Source organism: Sebastes fasciatus, chromosome 13 (genome assembly GCF_043250625.1).
Source record: "Sebastes fasciatus isolate fSebFas1 chromosome 13, fSebFas1.pri, whole genome shotgun sequence".
In the NCBI taxonomy this organism is placed as follows: Eukaryota; Metazoa; Chordata; class Actinopteri; order Perciformes; family Sebastidae; genus Sebastes; species Sebastes fasciatus.
In genome coordinates this window covers 33,502,226-33,521,245 of record NC_133807.1, presented here as the reverse complement: position 1 = coordinate 33,521,245, position 19,020 = coordinate 33,502,226, and the positions used below count along the sequence as shown (strand labels likewise).

The 19,020-nt window shown below is 41.8% G+C and overlaps 1 protein-coding gene across 5 annotated transcripts; it reads right to left on the bottom strand.

The window, feature by feature from the left end:
* Positions 1-1,591: 1,591 nt before the first annotated feature.
* On the bottom strand, positions 1,592-18,814 carry nlk1 (nemo-like kinase, type 1). 5 transcript variants are annotated; one of them, XM_074657048.1, is made up of 13 exons: positions 18,040-18,814; positions 17,669-17,749; positions 15,568-15,983; positions 14,655-14,784; positions 14,507-14,562; positions 13,984-14,090; positions 12,238-12,323; positions 10,218-10,427; positions 9,070-9,171; positions 7,584-7,670; positions 7,293-7,491; positions 7,105-7,198; positions 1,592-5,021 (listed from the first exon to the last, which is right to left on the bottom strand). In XM_074657048.1, exons 3-13 carry the CDS (start codon positions 15,873-15,875, stop codon positions 4,973-4,975), a joined length of 1,428 nt encoding a protein of 475 aa, XP_074513149.1. In that variant the 5' UTR covers positions 15,876-15,983; positions 17,669-17,749; positions 18,040-18,814; the 3' UTR covers positions 1,592-4,972. The 5 variants fall into 5 exon arrangements, with proteins under 5 accessions (XP_074513149.1, XP_074513147.1, XP_074513148.1 ...); XM_074657046.1 differs by having other exon boundaries at positions 17,669-18,814; XM_074657047.1 differs by lacking the exon at positions 17,669-17,749.
* Between the last annotated feature and the right edge of the window lie 206 nt (positions 18,815-19,020).

Here is a 19,020-nt window from a genome sequence, read left to right as displayed (position 1 = left end):
AGAGAATATAGATTTTTTCCCTCAAATTTTAGTTGTTTTCTTGTAAATTTAATCTCAGAGAATATTTGATTTTTCTCTCGCAAATTAGTGATTTTTAATTCTCGTAAATTTACCACTTTAATCTCAGAGAACATTAATTTTTTTCCTCAAAGTTGTAGGTTTTTCTCATAAATTTACCACTTTAGTCTCACAGAATAGTTGATTTTTTCCCCTCATAAATCTGTACTTTTTTTCTTGAACATTTACCAACGATTCTGCCAAATGTTCACTGACGACTTTATTTTATTAGTTCCTTTTCTAGCTGAAGCTTTATTATTTATTATTATTAACATTTTGAAATGGTACTCAGAACATTTTTTGTTCAGATTAAAGAAAGGCAGTGGTCTCTGAAATACTTAAAAAACCGAAACCACCATCAAAATCTTCACCAAAGAGTTTACTATCTTCAATTTAGTATTTATTATTTATTTTATAAATTTTCTTTTCATCTGACAAAATAAAAGTCATTTAAAGAAAATTTGGGAAATTATTTCCTGACGTTTTATAGAAACTTTTTCTCGTAGAAATTCTAAGAAGGGAACTAATTCAGCAGTTTGAGGAAATGAAGCCGTAATTTGAAGACACAAAAACAAACCGATAACTCGTCACTGATGAGTTCATTTCAGCAGCGACACTTCTGTTAATGAAACGTGGCTCCTTTAAAGACGTATCGGCGTGCAGAAGTTCACTCACTTCTTTCACGTTGTTAGGGAACAATTATCAAAACGTCCTCCCGACTCTGGTAAAAAAAAGTCTTATCAGATCACAACAAACGAAAACAAAACTTCTAATAAAAATCACTTCCTAAAAGATAAAAATTAAATTAAAAAAATTACCATAAAATGTACGTTTTCGTCATCGCCGACAAACTCAACCAATTGCACAGCATTCAAACCCAAACGCTCGCCACGGGTCATAAATATACACATGCAGATATACAAGTCAGGTCGTCTGTGACCGGCCGCTCACAGAGACGCTCGCTGTGTTCCTGGAGGAGACGAGGAGCTGAGGTTTCAGGGGTTACACATCAGGAAACTGGGAGGGGGCCAACGAGTACGCTCAGGGGCCCCTCCCGAGGACGCTCTGGGGCCCTCCCGAGGGTCAGGGGCCCCACCTGCTAGAGGTTCAGGACATGTACAAGAAAAAAAAAAATCTTTCATCAACCTCTTAAACACACGAAGCAGGAAGTGGAGTCACAGGAAGTAAACCAGGAGGTTCCTTCAGCGCGTTCTCAGGAGCTTCAGATCAAATAAAACCGTTAAAAAACAAACAAACAGTTAGAGACGCCGGGTAGAGACGCCGTTTAACGCGAGACACGAAGAGACAAACTGTTGGTGAACGTCGCAAAAGTTCCTGAGATCCTTAAAAAAAAGGTTCCTGGGCCGAACGTTTCTGATGGTTTCACGTTTCTACTGGTTTCTCTACAAACTGATGAACATCCGTCTGGACGTGAACGTGAACGTGTTAAACTTTCTGCAGACGCTTGTGTGTTTCGGTGTTTCGCAGGTTTTTGACTGAAACGCTGAATTTTATATTAACTCGTTTTAATGTGTTTTTTTTTGTTGCATGATTTAATTTCTCTTTGCAGCCAAGAGTTCAGACAGAAACACTCGTTTTCATAATGTTTTGAGGCTAACAGCTCATCACTGCGTATCAGGGCCATGGTAGGTTCAAATAATTATATTTACGGAGCCGTGGGAGGGGGATTATATTCAGAGAAAAGAAATTTAGATAAAAAACTCAAATACTCAGATTATAAAGATGATGCTGATCTAACCTTGCAAAGTGAAGCGATGGAGTTCCTTGTCAAAAAAATGGGTTATTTTCTTGTAAATTTACCACTTATTTATTATTTGTTTTTTATTTTTTTCCTCATAAATTTGTGAGTTTTTCTCTAAATTTACTGCTTTTATCTCAGATAATATTTAATTTTTTTCCTCATAAAGTTGTAAGTTTTTTTCTGGTAAATTTACCACTTTAATCTCAGAGAATATTAAATTTTTTCTTAGCAACTGAATAATTCAAATGATTGTGTTGAATGAAGTAGAAAAAAAGTTATCAAATGAAGTAATCTGTTGGTATTAGTATCACTTTAAGAGGACTGGTATCGTCATTCTTTAAACGATACCCAACCATAACAAACATGGAATAATAATCTGAAATGGGGAGAAAAAAACTTGCCAATTTAAAAAAAAAATTATAATATATATATATATATATTTTTTTTTTACTTAATTTGCATTTTCTTTTGTTTATTTCATTAAACCTACATTTTTTTTTTTTTTTTTTACTTCAAAATATTGTTTTTATTTTGATTCTAATTTTTTCTGGGCTAGAATTTCCATATTGGAAAAATCTGTTTTAAAAAGTCGGAGTGTCTTTGAACACACCACCGTGGACTCCTACATCTACATGGACTCTGGAGCTGAACCCATCAGTCGACTTGTTGATAGACAGAATATTTAAATCACCAACTATTTCAGTAAAAGGGTCAAAAGTTCACTTCCTGCTTCTGAAATCTGAATATTTTCTTGCAGTAAACTGAACGTCTTTGGATGTTTTTGGACCAAACTATTAAAGAATAAAAAGATTGGTTAGTTGAGTCTTTGCACGTTCACGTTCACGTTCACTGAACTAAAACTTCCAGGATGATCTGGTGAGTTTGTAGTTAAAGAGTTAAACATGTAAAATCCACCAGTATGTTCACTTTTCTACATTTAGTCACCTGTGTGTTTGATATCAAAGTCAGAAATCTCCTCACATCTTCTGCTAAACTTCTTACAGTGTAGAATCTGATACGGTTATTTACTGATAATCCAAAGCAGGATCAATACCGGCGCATCCTTAAAATGTGGCTTTGTACAATTCATAGTCTATAAACGGGACACCTGAGCCTGAAACTAAAACAGGAAGTAATAAAAAAAAAAAAAAAAAACTAAATAAAACAGCAGCATTTTACCGACGACATCCTTCTGTCTAAAAACCTCACTGATTCTGAGCGGCGGGGCAAGAGGCGAGCGGCGAGGAGCGAGCACGAGGTAAAAGAAGAAGAATCCGGAGGAATGACGTTAAAGTTGTGACGGGAGGGTTTCACTTTACAGATGTGCACACATCAGTTCGTTTCTGGGGTTTTGAGGTAAAACTAAAACAGGGTGGAGACACACACTCTTCATCAAACACTCAATAAATTAAGAAATTTAACACACACAAAAAGAGAAAGCATCGTCGCTTCCTGTTTCTCTCTCTCCGCCGGTGGGACAAAAGGTCGAGGAGGCCGAGGAGAACGGAAGGGAAATAAAAACAAGTCGAGATGGAGAAAAGAAGAAGAAAACAAAAAGAGATGCCAAATATTTGTGAATTTGGCATCTTTCTATCTGCAGAACACTTTTTTACAGCGGCGTCTTCGGGCCATTGTAGGTTTAAAAAATATATATTTACAGAGCCGGGGGACGGGCGTCATATTCAGAGGAAAAAAACTCACAAATTTACGAGATTAAATTCTTAAATTTATGACAAAAAAACTCAAAAACTTGGATATTCTCCGACAATAACGTGGTCAATTTATAAGAAAAATAATTAATATTCTTTGAGATTATAAAGATGAGGTTGATCCAACGCTGCAAAGTGAAGCGATGGTTCCTCGACAAAAAAAACAACACAATTCTTCCGAGTTTTTACCCTTAAATTTACCACTTTAATCTCAGAGAATATTATTTTTTTCACATAAATTTATAAGTTTTTTTCTTGTAAATTTACAATTTCAAACTCAGAGAATATTAAATTATCTTCCTAATAAATTTGTGTTTTTTCCTCGTAAATTTACCACTTTAATTTCTGACAATATTCTTTTTTTTCTCGTAAATGTGCGAGTTGGTTCTCGTACATTTTCAACTTTAATCTCAGTTTTTTCTCTGAATATTACCCCCCCTGTCCTCGGCTCCATAATTTATTAATCTTTGTAAACTACGATGGCCTTGATACGCCGTCACTTTCCTGTCATAACTTTCAAAATAAAAGAGTTTGCGATCAAACAGTCTGTTGACGTCAGACGTTAAAAACTTGAGTTCCTGTTTCGTGTCCTGATTAAATTACTTTCTAAAGGTGAATAAAACAACACTGATCGAGGACCAGACATCAATCACTGTGAGGATAAAAGAAGCCGCGATAAAATAAAAGAACAGAGCTAACTGTATGAGGAGAAACACCGGGGGGGGGGGAGCTGTGGTTATAACCTGCTACATCTGTTAGATTGCATTATTACCGCCGCGTCGCCACGCGGTGAAAACACAGTGAGTGATGTGTTCAAATGCAGTACAGAAAAAAAAAGGAGAGAGAGAAAACCTTGGCGGTGTTTGGCGGTTAACGGTGTTGTGATGTTTGGCGGGTCGTGTTTGGGAGCACTGATCCGGTACGTGGTCGTACGTGTTCCACCGCCCGTCTAAATTAAACCATATTGCACAGGGCTGGAATGACTTCAAACAAATCAACTAAGCAACGATTCTACCAAACAATTAAAACCATTATCTCTTAATGTCTCTACTAACATGGAGGGAAAATCCACTCTAGTACCGAGTTCCTCGTTCTGGTTCCTCCTCGAGCAACTTCAGCAGCAGCTTTTTTTTTTTTTTTTTTAAATTCAGCACCGGAAAAAAACGCCTGGAGCATCAGCTGTTTGGGTCGTTTAGAAGAAGTGAAGCGGTAGTTTTCATATTGTAGATTTGTAGGATGAAATAAAGACGAGGGTGTTCAGGAGGAGCTCGGGACGGTCAGCTGTTTTCACCTCCTCGTTTTGGGAGTGTCGTTCACCCCCCCTCAGCGTCTCGCCAAAAAGAAAACAAAAAGAAAAAGGACCCAAACTCTTCTGTATTTTCACGGTCGATGAAATCCTTCCTCAGACTCTGCTGTCGCTCCTCGAGAGGAAGAGGAGGACCGTTCATCTCTCCTCCTTCCTGGACACCTTGGAGGAGTGCCACGCGGTCGACCTGAGGACACAAGAACATGGTTCAGATGTGGAGCAGCGAACATTCATCCAGCCGTGAAAGCGACGGAGTCTTAAAGGGGAACGTTTTGGTTTCTATCTGACTAAAGCTGGGCATGCACTAAATGATTTTGGATCGGTACTCGGTATCTGCAGATACCCAAAGCCAAGGTATCGCTAGCGGGACTGCACAAAATATGCACAAAATATTCTGGTTTTTGCCAGTACTAATGTCAGTATCTGGGTGCTCTACGGTTGTCGCGTCAGCCCATTTGACCACGGAGACGAGAGCGACAGCCGGCTCCACCGCAACGTTACCGCCATACAATAACGTTACCGCCATACCATAACGTTTCCTGCTAACTTTTTCGCACCTTTTTTTGGGGGATATTTTGCAGACATTTTTCAGCCTTTTATTCAGACATATCGGCCTTTTTTCTGACATATTTCTGACTTTTGTTTGAACATTTTTCGGACATATTTTGGCATTTTTTCAGAAGTTAGCATGCAGCTTTAGCTCTGCTCTGTGTAGCTCTGCTTTTCCTGTCAATGTGTGAAACCCAAAGTGTTTCCATCCTTTACTGGATGTGTAGTGTTTACCACGCTGGATTTAACATACTTTACTTTATACTTTATTGTCAGACAGGTCTGAAATTTGTTTTGCATAACAGCAGCTCCGTTTGCAACATCACAGAAAGGACAAAGACAATAAACAAGGATACAAACATTTAAACATTATAATCACAGAAGACAATATTCAGGGCCCTTTAACGCACATTTGATCTGGGATTAGGCTCCATATTTAGTTTAAGGATTGACTGATGCAAAAAAGAGTGCTTCAGTCTAACCTTATTAAATCGTGGAACCCTGTATCTCCGATTCGATGGTAACAGTTGATATTCACTGTTCAAAACATGGTTGGGGTTAGAGACGATGTTGTTAGCCAGCCTTACGATGTTATTATGATAGGCTGATTCATAGAGTTTCTCAAGGGGTTGACCTACAATCTTTGAGCAGATTTTCATTTGTTGGAGCAGTTTTGACTTTAAAGTAGTTGACAAATTCTTGTACCATGTAGTATAACAATACTGCAGGACACTCATAATCACAGAAGTAAAAAACAATAGAAGAATTTGTTTACTCGCCCCAAAAGACCTGAGGCGGCGGAGAAAGTAAATTCTTTGTTTTGTCTTTTTACAGACAAATTCAATGTGGTCTTTCCAAGATAACAGATGATCAATCATTACTCCCAAATATTTATATGAAAATACCTGCAGGATTTTTTCGTTATGAATAACAATAGGAACTTTATGAGAGTCAGATGGTGAACCAAATACAACTTCTTCCGTTTTCTTTGTGTTAATCTGAAGAGCATTACTGTCACTCCACTCGACCATTTTGTTCACGCCATGTTGGTGCAGCTCAGGGTCGTCCGAGTGACTTAACAGGGATATTATAGCCGTATCATCAGAATACTTTAGGATGTATTGATTTGGTGTATTTGTACGACAGTCATCGGTGTAAAAGGTGAAAAGCATAGCTGAACTCACGCAACCCTGAGGGGCTCCGACGTTGGTCGTGATGGCAGTGGAAAGGGTTTTATTTATTTTTACAATTTGAACTCTGTTAGTGAGAAAGGAGGCATACCAGTGAATCAAATAGGGATTCAGTTCCCGCTGGACCATTTTTGACACCAAGATGTGTCATGTGAGGGTGCAGGTCGTATCCACGACGACCCTCCAACGGTTTAGACTCTCTGAGCTTTGTTTTGGTTGACGGATACGGAACGGATATGACGTCACGTTACTCAGACTACCACAATAAAAGATATGACGTCACGTTACTCAGACTACCACAATAAAAGATATGACGTCACGTTACTCAGACTACCACAATAAAAGCAGTAAATTCCTTCTACCTCCTCATAGACTCAGATGAAGCAAATATATCCATTCTGGTGTTAAAACATCTGTTTCAAAATCGCGATACATTGGTGAATAGATTTTTCCCCACCTCTGGTACCTTTAATGATCATTACAGCTTTATTCAGAAGAGCGATGATGTGACAGAAGCAGCGTGTCTCTCACCTGATGAAGGTCTTGAAGGCAGCACTCTGAGGGTTGATGCACAGCGGCACTCGTTTGCCCTGCTGGTGCTCCGTGATGAAGCGATGGATCAACTCTGGACACAAAACGGGACGTCAGCACATCAGGACTCACACACGCAGCTAACAAACAGCGTTTAGTTACAGCAGGAAGTGACGGCGGCAGCGTACCTTTTCCCTGCCACACAGACAGCAGGCTATTCTCGTAGCTGTGGCTGAACGGCCGCTCGGCGACCGGCTCAAAGTCGCGGGTGTAGACTCGCCCGCTGGGAACGGAGTAGCAGCACTGACACATGCAGGTGTGGTAGCGCAGACGCCCTTCGTCCAGGTATGGGTGGGAGAGGGCGTCGCTGCCGGAGATGCGTTTAGCCTGCAGATAAAAACACAGAAGAAGAAGTTACTAACACGAGACTTTTCATTCCGTCAACTAAAACAACAATCTGTGTCGGCGTCTGAACTCACCGGGTCAAAGACCAACATCCGACAGAGCAGGTGCACCGCCTCGTGAGTGGCTCCGTCAGACAGCATGTAGAGCACCGACAGCGACGGCTGGGAAATAATACAGAAATAAAGAAATAGTTTCCGTCATCGTCTTTCTGAAAATCTGCTGCCGAATTGGACACCTCACATCCCATCATGTGTCGTATCCACAGACATGCTGTCGAAGGCCTCGTCCACACGTATACAGATGTTTATAAAAACAGACATTTTCCTCTACATGAGTCATAAATAAAAAAAAAAATACAAAAACCGAGCATGTTTCTTCATAACATGTTACTAAATAAATCATCCAAAAGAGTTAGGTTTAGTTATTTGAACTATGCACATCGTTTTTAAGAGCAGATTGGGTGCTCTAGATATTATGTTTTTTTATTTTAAGGGTTAAATTTGGAAACATCTCTCACTCATCTTCAACCTCTTATCGGGATCGGGTCGCGGGGGCAACAGTTTCAGCAGGAGACCCCAAACTTCCCTTTCCCGGGCCACATTAACCCGCTCTGACTGGGGGATCCCGAGGCGTTACCAGGCCAGTGTTGAGATCTAATCTCTCCACCTAGTCCTGGGTCTTCCCCGTGGCCTCCTCCCAGCTGGTCGTGCCTCGAACACCTCCCAAGGGAGGCGCCCAGGGGGGGGCATCCTCACCGGATGCCCGAACCACCTCAGCTGGCTCCTTTCAACGCAAAGGAGCAGCGTCTCTACTCCGAGTCCCTCACGGATGACTGAGCTTCTCACCCTATCTCTAAGGGAGACGCCAGCCACCCTCCTGAGGAAACCCATTTCAGCCGCTTGTACCCGCGATCTCGTTCTGTGGGTCATGACCCAGCCCTCATGACCATAGGTGAGAGTAGGAACGAAGACTGACCGGTAGATCGAGAGCTTTGCCTTCCGGCTCAGCTCTCTTTTCGTCACAACGGTGCGGTAAAGCGATGCAATACCGCCCCTGCTGCTCCGATTCTCCGGCCAATCTCACGTTCCATTGTCCCTTCACTCGCGAACAAGATCCCGAGGTACTTGAACTCATCACTTGGGGTAGTTTGGAAACATATCAGCTTGAAAATCGGGTCGAGGTTTCAGACTTTACTTGATGTGTGTAAATAAAAATGAAAAAGATGAATCAACATGTCATATCTTCTGCTGCTCAGCTAGCTTTCACATGTTGGAGCTTCAAGTTGTCGACATTAATGACACTAAAATCTTATTTTAGCTGCCTTCACATGTTGGAAGCTAAAGATATTTCAGATTTGGAAGCTAAAGGTGAGTCAGCGTTCCTGCAGCGCTCCTGCAGCGCTCCTGCAGCGCTCCTGCAGCGCTCCTGCAGCGCTCCTGCAGCGCTCCTGCAGCGCTCCTGCAGCGCTCCTGCAGCGTCTCCTCTGTGGAACATGTTGAGTGTTTTTGTTGGTAGTGTTGGTGGATGCAGTGGGAGCTGCTGGACCACACAGTCACGTACCGGTTTGTGCGGCCCCCTCAGGATGTGGGCTCTGGCTCCCTCGCAGGCCGACGCCAGGGCCGACAGAGGAGGCGTTCCCAGCAGGTCTGTGATCAGATCCAGCTGGAGGACACAACGAGGGGAGGAGGGGGGGGGGGTTAAAGACTGAAGCCTTCTGGTAAAGTGCTCTTTCCTCACATGATGTAAAGCAGCTGTACGGTCCTGTTTACCTGCTACATACTGACCCTTTAACAGTCTACAGCTCCTCCTACGTGCTGAACTAATCCACTAACATTAACTGCAAGTTTGATAAAGATATGAGCGTGTGTATTAATGATCAATTTAGTGTATTAATAATCAATTTATCAAACTAAAACCAGAGGTCAGCAACCTGCAGCTCTTCAGCTCCTCTCCAGAGGCTCCCTGTGGACTTTTAAAAATGGAAATGAAAAACTGTTTTTTGTTTACATTTTCATTTTTATTGATCATTGTTGTAGGTCTATGGTACGACGGTACAACGGAGTGTTAGGACCACATTGAGGAGAAAAATAAATCTGAGATTTAGAGAATAAAGTCATAGGTCTAAGACAAAAAAGTCGTAGTATTATGAGAATTAAGTCGTAATATTATTAAGTAGCTATTTTACGTGCTATTTTCTTTTTATCTTGTAAAGTTATGACTTTATTCTGTAAATCTCAGATGTTTTTTCCCTCAATGTGGCCCTAATACTCCGTAGTACATTGTCTCTTTGGCCCTCACTGCATTAGACTGATATACTATATACTTAGACTATAAACTGAGTTACCTTCATCACAATGATCAAATGTTTTGCGGCTCCAGACAGATTTGCCTAAAAGGGCTCTTTTGATAGTAAAGGTTGCTGACCCCTGGACTAAACAACGCCCATATTCTCTGATTTGCTGCTTTTCTTTCTTTCTTATCATATTTTAGACTTTTGTTCAGCAGAGAAAGTAATATATGAAACATCACATTGGGCTCTGGGAATAACATTACTACCATTTTATAGAAGGATTAATCAATAAAACTGATCAGTAGTTGCAGCTAGAAACACGTGGAAACCAGGAGACTGCACGGGAGCTGACAGCGGCAACTTTCTCACAACACGCAGCCCACGTTGCATCAGCAGACGGACGTCACCCTGACCTCACCTGCTGAATGGGGCTCTGAGCCTGGAAGAGGATGCGTCGTCCCAGAAGCTCCGCGAAGATGCAGCCCACCGACCAGACGTCGATGGCCGAGCCGTAGTGCCTGCAGCCCATCAGCACCTCCGGCGCCCTGTAGTACTGCGTCACCACCTCCTGGGTCATGTGACGGGTCGGGTCGGGTTCCTCCACCCGCGCCAAGCCGAAGTCACAAATCTAAAAACGCAGATAAGTAAATCATGTTGAGGGACGTTTTTCAAACAAAAACAAAAATATGTTTCTTGTTTCTAACGCTGCAGATTATCACCACGTGTTTCCTGTTGTGACATCAGTCCATAACTGATTTAATAAGCCATTCGCAGTTTTACTGTACTGGCCGTGTGTACTTAGACTTGCATGGCTTAATCTTTGAGACAAGCATATGCTACTGGCAGGATCAACCAGGTAGCCCTCGGGTGAACAAGCACATCTGGATTTTAAACTACATTAATTCTAATGCTAAACTGATATATGCTGCGATTGTCATACATGTAATGACCAGCGACCTCCCCGCATGAAGATCTTGATGCTGCAGAATCAGTCAAATCTTCTAAAATCACTTCTCAAAACAATCTTCAACGATCAGAGCTAACGCCGACCTAAAGCCGGACATACACCGTCTAACGCCGACCTAAAGCCGGCCATACACCGTCTAACGCCGACCTAAAGCCGGACATACACCGTCTAACGCCGACCTAAAGCCGGACATACACCGTCTAACGCCGACCTAAAGCCGGACATACACCGTCTAACGCCGACCTAAAGCCGGACATACACCGTCTAACGCCGACCTAAAGCCGGACATACACCGTCTAACGCCGACCTAAAGCCGGACATACACCGTCTAACGCCGACCTAAAGCCGGACATACACCGTCTAACGCCGACCTAAAGCCGGACATACACCGTCTAACGCCGACCTAAAGCCGGACATACACCGTCTAACGCCGACCTAAAGCCGGACATAGACCGTCTAACGCCGACCTAAAGCCGGACATACACCGTCTAACGTCGACCTAAAGCCGGACATACACCGTCTAACGCCGACCTAAAGCCGGACATACACCGTCTAACGCCGACCTAAAGCCGGACATACACCGTCTAACGCCGACCTAAAGCCGGACATACACCGTCTAACGCCGACCTAAAGCCGGACATAGACTGTACGATGTTAACCTGTTTCTGGCCCGAATTCTGAGCCGCACGACTCATTTTAGAGTCGTACCGAATTTCAGCTGCCGTGCAGTGTACAGGGCGGGAACGAGGACCGATTAAAGCTGGGCATTCACTGCAAGATTTTAGAAATGTTGTTGTGTACTTCCAGCTCCTACTGTACGAGTAGATCGTTTGCGATGTGAAGCCAAAGCTCACGATTTATGTGCATCGTTAGCCCCGACCTGAGTGCTCACACTCTACGTGTAAAATAGAAAAAACACCACGGCCCGTACAGACCTCTGCTAGCAAACAAACTTTACCTGCCTCAGAGCTTTACAAACCCGAGTTTATTGACAACTGTCAACAGCCAGAACGGTCCGTAGCAGCGACGGGCCATGATGTGTTTTCTATTTTACACGTACAGTGTAAGCACTTTGGCTTCACATCGCAAACAATCTACTGGAGCGTGCATGACGCCCACAAGTCTGATGATCTGTTGGATTTTCCAGAAAAAACGTCCCCCATTCTTCACATTGAACCGGTTACAGGCTGAGAGAGGAAACCCAGAAAGTCACGGAAGGTCTCATGTTTTAGGTTAAGTTACAACCTGTTCACACGTTGGCAATAAAAAGATTTAAAACACGTTTATACATGTTAAAACTTACATACAGTTCCTTTAATGTAACAGAATGTGTAGAAGTCAAACTGACTTCTTGCGTCTGGTTGGGGAACACACCGAGAGGCGTTTCTCCTGGTAGGATTTCTGGGATTTTGACAGTTTTGGAAGCGTTATCTATAAAGCTAATGACTAAAAGCTAAATTCCAGGTGTTACCTTGAGCAGACAGTTGCTGTTGACCAGCAGGTTTCCAGGTTTGATGTCCCGGTGCAGGATCCCAGCAGAGTGCAGGTACTTCAGACCTGAGCCACAAAAACAACAACAATCATCAACGGTTCATTCTCTCGTTAATCTCAAACTCACCGGCCGGCCACTAAAATGTTTCATCTAAAACGCTGCGTCCTCTCGACCTCATACCCGTCGCTCCAACCAGCATGTTTAGTAGAGAAACGAAGCTTCAGGTTGTATTTAGATAAAACAGATTAAACTCTAGAAAACAGCTGCTCTTTAAACCGTCTGTCCGACAGGTAGGTCAACGCGTCTTTAAGGTTTAGAAAGAGACATTTTAGTGTCAGCTGCATTGTGGTAAATCACAGCGCTGTTGGTCAAAGTGATTATTTTGATTTCTATTTCTAGGCTCTGATTGTAAAGCTTTTCTAGAAATCAAAGGATTGTTCTTAAAATAAAAAGGTCTGGGGAAGTCTAGGGGGCTTTAGAAATGGACTCTTCGGTCGGATCTGGACCCGAAGTTGGTAGTTTGAGACCCCTTTTATCTGATGCTGCTGAGGACAATCTTACAAGTCAATAACAGTCAAAATTCAGAGGACGAATTTCACTTTTGAGTCTGAAAAAACATTTTGTAAAGGTGAAACATTTTCCCCCCATTATTGTGGAAATAAATGCAGGACTTTATGACAACATAATGAATAAATAGAGCTGTCAAAGTTAACGTGATAATAACACGTTAATGCCAATTAATTTTAACGCCACTAATTTCTTTAACGCATTAACGCAACTTGTGATTTTAGGTTGTTGTGGCTCAGTTTTAAAGCTAGGGTGAAGATCCTGGTATCATATGACTCCATAAAACCTGATGAATCCATCGGTACCAACCAGGTCGTACTAGCTGGTCATGAAGGAGGTTAAATAACGCTCCAAAACATACGCTAAATTTTGTCGAGGAAAAACTGTCATGTCCATTTTCAAAGGGGTCCCTTGACCTCTGACCTACAGATATGTGAATGCGTGAGGGTTTTTGTCCGAAAAAAATTCCAAAAAATGACTGAAAAAATGTCTGAAAATTGTCAGAAAAAACGTCAGAAAAAAATCCCGAAAAATATAAAATAAAGAAATCCGAAAATGTCTAAAAATGTAAAAAAAAAAACAAATCCGAAAAAGTTCTAAAAAATTTAATAAAAAAAAAAAAAAAAGATGAGGAAAAACTGTCATGTCCATTTCCAAAGGGGTCCCTTGACCTCTGACCTCCAGATGTGTGAATGTAAATGGGTTCTCTGGGTACCCACGAGTCTCCCCTTTACAGACATGCCCACTTTATGATCATCACATGCAGTTTGGGGCAAGTCATAGTCAAGTCAGCACACTGACACACTGACAGCTGTTGTTGTCTGTTGGGCTGCAGTTTGCCATGTTATGATTGGAGCATATTGTTTTATGCTAAATGCAGTACCTGTGAGGGTTTCTGGATCAATATCTGTCATTGTTTTGTGTTCATTGATTTACAATAATAAATATATACATACATTTACATAAAGCAGCATATCAGTCCACTCCCATGTTGATAAGAATATTAAATACTTGACAAATCTCCCTTTAAGGTTCATTTAGAACTGATAGAAAATGCGTGATTAAATATTTTAATGGATTCACAGCCCTAAAAGATATATATTTTAACATCTATAAATACTGTTCATCATGTTATGTTAGCCAACAGCGTGCGCTCACCTCGGAGGATCTGATAGAGGAAGACCTTGATGTGGTCGGTGGTGAGAGGCTGAGGAGACACGATCACTTTGTGGAGGTCGCTCTGCATCAGCTCCGTTATCACGTAGCTGCGGGGAAGTTCGCTGTCAAGGAAAATAAAAAGCTCACACACACACGGACTGACCTCCGCCTACATGAACACGATGCATCTCTGAGCACAGGTCTCGTTTCTGTAGGGTTTGCTGAACAAGTATCAATAAATAGACAAAAAGAAAGATGTCATGTTGTAATAATATTCACTGGTGGCCGGCGTCACATCTGCAGCGATGAGCTGGATTTAGACCGGAGAGCGTGAGCGGCTAAATTAAGTGAAAGAGGACAATTAAAAGAAGAGAAAGTGGGACAGAAGACATGAGGGAGTCATCAGTGAGAAGGTGTGCTGGAAATGGAAGTAAATACTGTCTATATGTTGGTGATATTAAACCCATTAGGCTGTGATTGTTTTTTTTCATATACATATATATAAATAAATAAAGAAGGATACATTTCCTCGAAGCAGTCGATCTGTGGCGGCTGCAGAATGTCCAGAGCTGACAGAACCTGCAGGGACACAGAAACAAACATTTAGTCCAACTTCGATCCCCGTCGACTACACTAACACCACGTTTCTTCTTCTTCGTCTCGTCATTTACGTTGTCGTGTTTGAAGAAGCACAGCATCCTCAGCTCTCTGAAGACCCTCTTACAGGAGACCAGGTTCTGGAAGACATTCGGCATCTTCTTCAGCGCCACTTTGCGACCGTCACGTGGATCCGTAACGGACCTGCAAGACATCGAGAAACAGGAAGCTTAGACACAAAATATAACAGGGCTGGGACGATTCACGCATCTCCTGAGTCGATACCATCACCATACTTGGGTGCCGTTTATTGCTGATAATTAATCTTGGACTGCTGCTCAGACAAAACAAGCATTTAAAAAAATGTAAGATCAGTGTTTGCGTATTGTGAGTTGTTTTGTCTCTATGTAAGAATCAGAAATTGCTTGTTAATAGTGGCACCTGTGGCCGTTAAGTCAACGACAGTCAGTGTCTTGTTGCGCGCTTGTGCTCGTAAACGAAGGTCCTTACATGAATCGAAGGCCCGGTCGATGTTGGTCCTAGTTTTCTCCCAACGTCGGTCACATTCCTGTTTTACAAGACTTTAGCTTCACCAGATATAACTTAGTTTTTTTAGTGCCTCCGTGGAGTTTGGGTTGGAGTCTGAGTTGTAGTAGGAGCTGGTCGTTTATTGGCGTTAATGGGCACCATTTCTAACCAAACATTAGCTATGGTTGCACACTGTTAGCCCCGTAAGCGGAGCTGAAAATAAAGGCACTCGCGAGCGTGCATGACGTCACATCCGTTGGATTTCCCGGTATAAACGGCCCGGGTTCATCACATTAAAAGCAGTCTACAGGCTGAGAGAGGAAACCCAGAAAGTCACGGAAGGTCAAATTTTTTAGGTAAAGGTTACAACCTGGCAATAAAAAATAATTTATATGTGTAAAAAGTTACACTTTAAAATCATGCAAAACACCGGTATAGTAAGTAATAATGTTTGTTTACCAGACAACGCCGAATGCGCCATAACCGATGGGGCGATCTGGCTCCATCTCTGCAGGGCTGGGCACCTCGCTGGCCGGGTTGCTGTAGGGCTGAGGCACCGCCGCTCCGCCGCCGGCGCTCCCTCCGAGAGCCGTCGGGTGACGAGGGGTCCCGGCCGGGGCGGTGGGTCCGGTCAGGCACGGCGTGGCGCTGAGGCCCGTGGACGGGGCTCCGCAGGACGAGTTGACACAGAAATACTTGTGGCCCAGCTCAGAGCCCGGAAACAAGTCTCCACAGACGGTCTGCCGGCCTGCGCCGTGAAATGCCATCACTCCTCTTGCCAAAACCCCCCAAGAAACTGTCCACTGTGTTTGCACCAAGCGGCGGCTAGGCGTGGAGGAAACACGGCTCCACACTCAGCATGATCCTGTAGATTCCTGCGTATACAGAGGAGACAATCACAGGTAGTTTAGAAGAGATAAAGATGTTAACAAGCAAGATTAATAATGTGTAGAGACGTACAGATAGATAGAAATAGATGTAACAGACTGATTCAGCTTCACTGTCACAAGCATCGATACAGGAAATCTGAACTCTCTTTAACACCTCACCTCGTCTAACAGAGAACTCTCAGCTCTACAGTTTCTGTCTCAACCAGACTCCATCCTGTTTCAGTCTGTAATAATGCACATGTTGAATTTTGCACATTTACTTTTTTCAATTACTTTTTATTAAAGGACAAAACACAGTAACTTTGCTGCACACTTTGCTAAAGTATATAGAGGGTTATTCCATGTTTATAATTTTGATTTTTTTATGCTAGCTGTAGTAACTGGGTATATTTTAAGTGTTAGTATTCTTTATATTTTGCATTCTATGGATATATTTCTCTAGTGTTGACATGTACATTTCATATACTGTTCCTGCACATTGCCTGGATAACCTGCTGCTGTTAAACACTAATTCCCCAATTTGGGATCAATAAAGTACATCTATCTATCTATCTATCTATAGCTAGATAAACACTGATAAACACAGGAATAAAGAATAGAAACATAGTAAAAACACAACAGTAAAGTGATAGTCTAGCCACCAGAAATACAACAGAAACTGTCACTATAATAGAGTTAATGTGTTAATGCAGGTAATGTGATTAAAGAGTATAAATAATGACTACTATGGATGATGGAAAATACAGATTGAATTTAAATATGAACAAATACAAAATGCAGATTGTGCGTAAGGCTGTAGCAAGTTAGTTTAAAGTGATTAAAAAGTAAAAACAGTGCAAAGAATACAGATTAGATATTTAAATCAATATCCTCCTCACAAACACTAACCATACACTTCCACGCAACACTTATTTTTTTTAATATATATTTACTGTATTGCTATTATATATATCTTGTCCTAATTGTTTGTTATCACCATTATTATTTCTTTATATTAATATTGTCTCTAGGTGGAGGCTTCAGATAAGCCCAGTGGGTTTTTTGCCTCTTCCTGCAATGTATATTATTCTTTTTTTTGGTTATATAGTATAGTCTTGAATTGTGCAAAATAAATAAACAAAGAAAATTACTGAGGAAAATATATAAGCAAATATAAATAAATATGTAAAAAACAGCAGAAATATGATGATTAAAGCTCACATAAACTGGTGCAACAAGGCCCTGAATGTGACTGACAGACCCAGTGATTAACATACTGTTTAATTACCTTTTAACCTGGTTGATTAGTGGATCTATCTATGTAGATAGATAAACATGAATAAAGAATAGAAACATAATAGAAACACAACAGTGAAGTGATAATATAGCCACCAGAACTACTACAGAAACTGTCATTATAATAAGTTAATGGAGGTAAGGTGCTTAAAAAGGTATAAATAATGACTACTATGGTTGATGGAAAATACAGATTGAAGATAAATATGAACAAATGCAGATTCTGCATTAAGGCTGTAGCCAATTACAGATTACTGAGGGAAATATTGAGCAAATATAAATAAATAAACATGTACAAAACAACTGAAATATGATGATTAAAGCTCACATAAACTGGTGCAACAAGGCCCTGAATGTGACTGACAGACCCAGTGATTAACATACTGTTTAATTACCTTTTAACCTGGTTGATCAGTTGATTAGTGGAGCTGCTCGGTTAGCTTCAATAAAGTACATCCATCCATCCATCTATCTATCTAGATGGATGGATGGATGGATGGATGGAAAAGAAACATAATAGAAACACAACAGTAAAGTGATAGTCTAGCCACCAGAACTACAACAGAAACTGTCACTATAATAGAGTGAATGTGTTAATGCAGGTAATGTGATTAAAGAGTAAAGAATACAGATTAATGAGGGAAATATAGAGCAAATATAAATAAATAAACATGTACAAAACAACTGAAATATGATGATTAAAGCTCACATAAACTGGTGAAACGATGTGACCCAGTGTGATGTGATTAACAGACAGTTTAGTTACCTTTAACTGGTTGATTAGTTGATTAGTGGAGCTGCTCAGTCGGTTAGCTTCAGCTAGCTGACGATGCTCCAGCGACGAATCACCCCAAATCTAATAAAATTAAATGTTCCACTCGATGTTGACTTCAGACACTCGAGCAGCAGATTAATGTTCACCCACACTCACAAGAGCATTAAAGTTATTGCCTTTTTTAATGATTTAAATGGCTGATAAATAAATAAAAGCCAGCTAACTGCGATGCTAATGCTAACCAGCTGTTGGTGCTAGCATGCTAACGATGCTAACCCGCTGATGACCCACATCTCTCGGCTCGGCTCGGCTCGGCTCGGCGGCCTGCATACTGTAAACACCCAATAACGTAATGAAACGTACAAACAGCAGCTCGGTTAGATTAAAGCCGGCATGGCACGGAGACTACTCTCATAAAGGCCGATAGAAGCGTCGTTGTTTGCGGCTGTAGCGGAGCTGCTTCCCGGCTAGCCGAGCAGCTAACAGCTAGCTGCAGCTAGCTCCGCTGCTAGGCTAACAGCTAGCAGCTAGCCGTCCATCAGCTGCTGATCCTCCGGGCAGAAGCTCCATGAACACGGCTCGTTGTGAGTTCTGGATGGATGAGTCTCATCCAGGCAGCTCCGCTAGTGTGCAACTACTGTTCAGCGTTACGTTAGAGATCTCTAACAGCAGCTAGCGGGTTCTCTGGTGCTGCTGGTCCGGGAGGAGGAGCTGGAGGAGCCGGTGAGAGGACCAGGAGGGGGAGGGTCGACTGCTGCTGGAAACATGCTAATGCTAATGCTAACGTTAGCTGTTAGCGCCGAGTTAGCACTGGAGGAGGTTCTCTACTACCACATACTAGTACTACTAGTACTACTAGTACTACTAGTACTAGTAGTACTAGTAGTACTAGTAGTACTAGTAGTACTAGTAGTACTAGTAGTACTACAAGTACTACTAGTACTACAAGTACTACTAGTACTACTAGTACTA